We start from the raw sequence: 7,674 nt of genomic DNA, 5'->3' as shown, positions 1-7,674 counted from the left end.
GCCCGGCCGGCCCCCGATGCAGGAGGGGGTGCTCTGCATCGTGCCGGGCCCCGCTGCCGCCCTTTCGCTTTGGTTTTGCTCTCCGGCAGGAGCGACGCGGGGCCGCCTCGGCCCGGCGACCTTTCGTGCCGTAGGAGCACGCACCGGCCCTGCCGCCCGCCCGCTCCCGCCTCCCGCCCGGGCCGGCGCTCGGAGCTTTGTACCTTCGTCACGGCGCAGCCACAGGGCCGCGGCCAGTGCGGCCAGGGCGATGACAGCGCCCCGTCCCCACATCCTCGCGGGGGACAAGGCAGGGCCGCTCCGCTCTTACCTCGGCACAGCGCGGGGCTCCGCACGGCCGCTGCCCAGCGCGCACAACTCATCGGCGCGGCTTCCGCCTCCGCTCCGCTCCGCGCCGCCGGGCAGGGCCCCGCGGGCGGGCGCGCCCTCCTGCCTCCGCTCCGCGCCTCCCCGCGCTGCCACCGGCCGCCGCGGCAGGCTGTGTGACAGGGCCCGGCTCGGGAGAGCGCCTGGCCCGGCCGTCACGGCGCTTTGGGGCTGTCTTCCCGGCCCTTTAGCTCTTATAAACTCCCAGGAATTTACCATTTATTGCTGCCGGCGTTTCACGCTCTTCCCATCCCTCACCTCGCCAGGTGTTTCTGAGAAAACTCGTAATTTGCAAGCGTGATTTGCTTCTAAGGTGCTATTTCTTGCTCAGATACATAATTTTTCCCTATACGCAGCACTTGCCCTGTACTCCACCGGTGACGCCACACCTTAAGTACTGCGCCCAGTTCTGGGCTCCACAAAGGACACTTGAGGTGCTGGAGCAAGCCCAGAGAAAGAAAACAAAGCCGGTCTAGAACACTACTCCTGTGAGGAGCAGGTGAGGAAGCTGTTATTGTTTAACCTGGAGAAAAGGAGGCTCAGGAGAGACCTTATCACTTTACAACTATTTGAAAGGAGGCTGTAGGCAGGTGGGGGTCAGCCTCTCCTCCCAGATAACCAGTGACAGGACAAGAGGACACTGGGCCAGGGGAAGTGTAGGTTGTACATCAGGAGGAATTTCATCACAGAAAGGGTGATTAGACCTTGGAATGTGCTGCCCAGAGAGGTGGTGGAATCACCATCCCTGGAGGTGGTTAAAGAAAGACCAGATATGTCATTTAGTGCTGTAGTCTACTTGACATGTATGATCCTATAATTTTATAGCAGCATTCCATTATTACTTTCTTTAAAACACAACAGAGCTGGTCAAACTACCATCTGATGTTTACCTCTGGTCCTACGGCACCTGCTTAATCTACACAATGAATCAAAATACAGCATCACCCAGGAGAAACTGAACAAGATTATATGTGTGAGAAATCTGAAACATTTTTTTTTAAAGCTCAAAACAGCTGTAATTTCTGCTCTAGACTCCTGGGTATTTCAAGAAAGAGAGTTGTTATTAACTCATAAAAGCTTGTAGCCTAACTGGCAGTAAAATGTCAATGCTTCAATTAATATTTTGAAGGGGTGAAGACAGACAACATCTTCCTTTGCTGCCCTATGTTATATATAAGCTGTGGTCAAACAGACCTACTGGTGTTACCTGGAACAAACCCAAGCACAAGATATTTATGTCCTTCAGTTTCAGAAGCATTGCTTAAAACAGCCATGCTGTCTGCAAAGTACAAGACAGACAACCTGAACTTTCAGTGACCCAGGTTGATCAGTAACCCATGTTCTGGAGCAGGACCTTGGATACCTGATGACCTCACCATCAGGTATTAACTTGTTGATTGAAAAGTTGCTCTTCTATAGGTCCTGGTATCTAGTATGATTTTAAAGCCGATACCAAGTCAGTGAAATTTTCCCTTCATTCAGACAGCACAAGTAATGCTTTTTACCCTCTGATTATCTGAGTGGCAGTCCAAAAGATAGATTAAACAGACAATCACATTTAGTTTGCACATGAATTTTAACCCAGAAAAAAAATGTTGAATACTGCATTTCATACACTCATGTTTGGATTCCAACAGGAAGGATAATGCATGTGTAGATTCCCATAACTCCAGCACTGATTTAATGTCTGGAAGAGAGGGGGGGGGAAAGAATAATGCAGATGTTTTTTCATCCCATCAGGTGTCTCCACCAAAAGCATGTCTTGTGCCCAACAAAGAAGAGGAAGAAAGATATAATTGTAATGTTTTTTGCTGAGTTTTCTGGTTTCCTTTGTTGCAGAGATGGGAGAGAATTCTGATGCTGCAGGCCTCTCAGGAGTTATTTGTGGAGAGCCCAATTCTCATTTTGTGTGTAGAAGAAAACCTAAGGGTATCTGTGGGCTTGCCCTATGCCACAGCTCTTCAGCTTGTGCACAACTTCGTCTAACAATAGGAAAACAAAAGTAAAACCTTTGAGCAAAACATGTTGCCACTCCTCCAACATTCTCCTGTCCTGCATCTAACTCAAGGTACCTTCTTCTGGTGTAGTACTGGCTACCATCTCCATACCTTGTACAGTATAAATCCACAACTTCTGGTGCCATCTCTGAGTGCAGCAACAGCAATACTACTTAACCAGTAGATGAGGGAAGGAAAAAGGGCCTTTAATGGAACTACAGAAGGTAGGAGGTGTATGAGACAAAATTCACACTCCCACCAAAGAGGTAGAGAAAAAGCAGCTGGAAGAGGCACTTACTTCTTCAGGTATATACTATACTCGTCCAGTGTTTTTTTAATTGAGCTTTCCGTTCTGATAGTCCTGTCACTTTCTCTGCTTGTCCCTCTTACATGAAAGGAGGAATGACCCTGCAGAGTTCCATTTCCTTCTTTGTCAAAATAATTCTGGTTTCGTTGCTCTGTTGCTGCCCCCTACCTCTTCAGAGTCTTGTTTGTCCCTCCCTTCCTTCCTTCTCTCCCTCTTTCTCTCCCTCCTTCCTTCCCTCCTCCTTGAGTTCCAGCACTTTAACCCTTCCCTAGCTGCACTGTCATGGCAGCATTCCTCCTCATTAGTGGGTTAACTACTGTAACCTGTACCTCCCCTGCTACACAAAACGAGGTTATCAGTAGCCAGCCTGAGAATGTCCTGCTGTGTTCAAGATAGAGAAGAGCCTGGAGTTTGATTTTGTAGTAAATGGCAGCAGTCACGGACAGCTGGTGCTTGCTGGGAACAGTCTGGTGAGGGATGGACTGTAAGCTACATGTCCCAAGGTGGAGACCCCAGAATAGTGACCATGCAGGACTGTATTTTCTTCTGCAGGTTCCTGATGAATCTTTGTTCACAGCATTTTGGCTCTTTGCTTCGGATCACTTTGCACCCTCTCAGTGCTTCAGTCCTTTCCATCCATTTGGTGACTGTTGTCCAACCCTGCCTACCAAAGCCATTCCAAGGTGAATGTGGACAGCAGGTGTCAATAGCAGAGTTTGCAACATCCTTTGAAAGCATTCTCTCCACTCAAATAATTGACAGCTTGTATTGCAATCACCATTTAATATCATAAATATTGGAAACATTACCCTGTCAACATATGTATGTTAATAATTGCAATAGGAGGTTTAAGCATACATGTGGAGAAAGGTGATGGAAGAACTCAAAAGTAATAAGCACTTCTAATTAAAACTGCCCTTAAAATATGACCAAGGACTTCTTTGTTGTTGAAATAGGAATCTAGAAGCACCTTTCATTGTGAAAAAGATAAAGGAAGTTTTAATTTCATTTGAATGATTACCTAGCTAAATTGCAGCTGTTAGAATTGATAGTGGTAATGGAGAAGGCAAAAATGGTATAGATGTTGTGATAAAAAGAGGGCCAATCCTGCAGGTGTTATTAGTAGTGCTATTTACTGTCATTAAATTGAGTGGAATGTGCATGTTTTACACCACTAATATGTTTATTCTAGCACAGAACAAAATGTGGCTATATGATGTTAATTTTAGTTTATTAGTTTGATGTCTCTCTAGGCCACAAAAAAAAAAAAACTAGGAACACCTAAAGCTATAGGAATTATTCCCATCACTTTACTTTGTGTATTTTTATATTCAAGAGAAAGGATAGCAGCAAGCAATTGGCAACAAGCTCTTACAAGAACACATCAACATGTCTTTGATTTCCCTATAAAGTTTACTAAACAGGAATGTTGGATGAGCTGAAGAATGAAAATGAACATGAAATGAATTAAAAGAAAAAAGAATGACAATGAAAACTGTATATGGAAGGAAGCATACCCACACCTGATTAAATACTGTGTTAAAAGTTTGTCCCTACAGCTTCTGTGATTCCTCATGTTCTTACCAGTGCAGTACAGATATTATCACTTCTAGACATACTCAGTCTAGTAATATTTGTGAAGCCCTGTGCTTCACTGGATAATTTTTGTTTTACCCAAAGTGAACACTCTTTTTGCTGAGTGTTAATGATGAAAAAAATAAATGTGAAGGAAACAATAAAGAGGATATTTCTGATTTGTGCTCTCCTTAGAGCAGGCAATAGGAATGATCTACATAGTGCAGTAGAAGTGATGAGGGTTTTTTGGGCTCACCCAAATTCTTCAAACAAGTTCCTGATATCTAGTGCAAACAATTATGTAAAACCTCTTAAGCAACAACCAAAACATTAAAACAAATGGCCTTTTTTCCAACAGGGAATAATGAGACTCTCAGAAAGTTGATACTGGGGAATCACACAGTTTTTAAAAAACTGCTTTATCTTGTTCTTTGGTGGCAGAAGGTAACATTTGCCAAATCCATTAACTTATGCAATTTAGAACACTGCTATTATTGTGAGATACACAATTTATTTACATTTATTTACATTTTTTACCGTTCAGTAATGTCATTGAGACATAATTTATTTTAGTTGTCTTGTAGCTGAGCTTCAAGGCTTTGCCTGGGTATCATCTTACCCATTGTACATATCCAAATATCAGCCCCTTGCTCAAAACTCAGTTTTATGTGCATTGAAGAGACATGAATACTCAGAATGATGGACAGATTTGTAAAAAATAAATTTGTTTTACCTTAAGTGATACAGCTCAGTTCAGCCTTGGAAAATCATAGTGCATATTGAACATGACTGCTGGAGGAAGGCTACATGCTGTATTCACAAAGGGATTTGAACGCTGAAAGATTCCTCTTTCAGGTACCTCACTTCCTTTTTTTTCCCCCTGTAATGTGTTGCTAGTTATCTCATAGATCCAGCACATGAACTTTAGCAGTTGTGTCCCCAGGTTTCTCGGAAGACTCTGTAGTTGCTTCCCCTGCAGCCCCTAAGGCTTGAATTTGTAGTCAGGCTCAGATTTCTGTAATACCATGGGTGAGATCTGCCTCCAGTTGCTTCTGGAGTTGTGCATAATCTTGTTGCACACAGGAAAAAGCTGTAGTTCTCTTTTCTCCCTGTGAGAGCTGTTCCTATTCCTGAGCTCTCATATATAGAAAATATATTCTACTCCTTAATATGCCTGCACTTCAATTTACAGGTGTTGGAATTAAACACACGTACTCTGGTTTTGGTTACAGCATCTTCTACTTCAAAGTCAGCATATATGCATGTACATTATTACTTCCTGTGATTGCCACAGCTGTATAAGTGTATGGGCAGCAGCAATTCATTTTTTTCATGCCAAGGCCAGCTCTGCAAGTTCTACTGGGCTAATTAATCCCATTGTGGGAGGAGAAGGTCATGTAAAAATAACAGCTAAAATGGGGTAAGAAGGTGGATATAACTATGTCGTTATAAAGATGACACATCCAAATTATGGTTTTCCTTACTTTATAGGAATAGCTATCCCTGTAAAAAGCACCTTTAAACAAATACAGCTATAGACTTGACATGTCAGAAGTTGAGACAGCAGGGAAATGGCATTGCTTTAGCTCTATCACAAGCTCTATCACAATAATTAAAATAGGACCTATTTTATTTGGGACAAGCCCCAAATAACATATGGCAATAAAAAATTACTTCATTTGGCAAATGGTTTTCCACAAAGAAACTCATCCTTTCATGTGAAATAAACTTTTTAAACCCCCCCACTTCCATTTTCTGTCTTCATTACTCTTAACACCCTTCCAGAAGGGCACACCATGTCAATGAATCCAGTTCTTCTACTAGCACATTTTCATAGAGAGTAGTTAATGAAGGAGCAGTATGCCAAATGTCATGTGTCAGGAAAGAGGATGTGTGGCCAGGGAGGCAGGGAGGAAGGGAGGCAGGTAGCCCTGAGCTCCCACTGTCACCTCTAGGTTCACACTGAGAGATCAGACTGCCCATGCCAGGGTCAGCACTCCCACCCCTGCCACACTCTCCCACCGTCTTCTGGTGCCTTCCATGAAACCCAAGTCTCACTGACAGATTAAATTAAGACTAAACTCTCAGTGAGTATACAGTTAGGGGAAAGCCCCACTACCCCGAAGACATCCTGCTGGTGCTCCCTACCTCCTGGCCTTCCCCTCCACGCCCACATGCCGTCCACTCTCAGCCCCTTCCCTTGCCAGCTGTATTGTGGCTCAGCACTCAGTGTCAGCTGTCCCCAGCCTTCCCATGTGTCCTGGGATGTGTCCCAAATTTGCCCTAAACCAGGACACCATGCCATGCACTGAGGCTGTCCACAGTGACTTACTGCTCCCATTCTCTCTGTGCAAGAAGAAGCAGCTCCTGCTGCTGGCAGTCAGGCAGACACAGCCTGCGCTTCTTCAAAATCCACCCGGGCAGGATCCTGATGGAAGGAGGTGTGTGTGGTGAAACTCAGACACCATAGCAAGGAGTAACCATGCCAAGCCTTGGTACTGTGGTGGGGGAAACTGTGGCAGAACGATAAACTGGAGTGGTTTTGGTGGCCAAACCTCAGCAGGGGATGCAGAGCTCCAGTGATTGTGCATCATCTTCAGCCTGCATTGTTGGCTGATCTCCTATCATGCTGACCCACCTCTTCAACACCATGCAGGGAGATGGGGTACCTCCTTTTCAGCTACCCCCAAGCTGCAAATAAGAATTCCAGGACATTGTTCTCACCTTCCCCATTCTTTAGTGATACAACTCACTCCTGCAGGCTAGCACCCCTAGCATGGCATCCCTACTCTCCCCATTCTTTTCTCTTGAATACGTCCTTGTCCCATTGTAGAGCCCACTTTGATCCCTGCCCCATGTTTTCTTTTGGAAAGTGGATCCCAGCACTATGCTGAATGTGAGGGAAAGGGCACTGAGCCTTCCACACTTTGACCAAATTGCTGAGCATTCCCAAACAATACTGCACATATCACAGGTGAGCAGTTTCTGCAGCTGGTAACAACAGAGGATCAAATCTGTAAGATGCCTTCAGTCTGGTTGTCAGCTGGTGAGTTACCTGCTGTAAAAAAGTTTTCGAAGACACTGCCTTCCAAGTGGCCATGAAGGCTTTCTCCCATTATATGGAAACCAGATTATTGCTGAATTTATTTGATCAGTTCATAGGGAGTAATAAAACATATTTTACTCAGTAAAAACTCCACCTGGTCTCTGAGATATATTGGAATGGAAAGCATCCACCTTCCAATGCTGTCACTTGCAGTCCCCATCCAGCCGCTTATCAGTTCATCTGTCGCAAGAAGCAGAAAGATTCCCCTTGCACAGACAAAAAGTCACCTCCCTGAGGTATCTAGTAACTGGTCCTGCCTCTATTCTGGTAACTGGAGTGGCACATTTTAAGGCTGTAACAGCCTAAAAAGGATTTATCAGACT

General features: G+C 44.7%; 1 protein-coding gene and 1 long non-coding RNA gene across 4 annotated transcripts in view; one reads left to right on the top strand and one right to left on the bottom strand.

Annotated features, from left to right (window-relative positions):
- The window catches only part of NAXD (NAD(P)HX dehydratase), a 50,454-nt gene extending 50,053 nt beyond the window's left edge, over window positions 1-401 (bottom strand). The window contains exon 1 of one of the 3 annotated variants that reach the window (XM_015621050.2): window positions 311-401. In XM_015621050.2, coding sequence (XP_015476536.1) covers window positions 311-362 — 52 coding nt within the window. In that variant the 5' untranslated portion in view covers window positions 363-401. The other 2 variants (XM_015621034.1, XM_015621041.1) reach the window with 2 other exon arrangements.
- A 188-nt stretch (window positions 402-589) lies between these two features.
- On the top strand, window positions 590-5,990 carry LOC117244067. The gene is made up of 2 exons (XR_004496473.1): window positions 590-865; window positions 2,206-5,990. It is a non-coding gene; the product is annotated as an uncharacterized LOC117244067 (long non-coding RNA).
- Window positions 5,991-7,674: the final 1,684 nt, after the last annotated feature.

Source organism: Parus major, chromosome 1 (assembly GCF_001522545.3).
Source record: "Parus major isolate Abel chromosome 1, Parus_major1.1, whole genome shotgun sequence".
In the NCBI taxonomy this organism is placed as follows: domain Eukaryota; kingdom Metazoa; phylum Chordata; class Aves; order Passeriformes; family Paridae; genus Parus; species Parus major.
The sequence above is the reverse complement of the archived record's forward strand: the minus strand, read 5'-3'. Positions and strand labels throughout refer to the sequence as shown.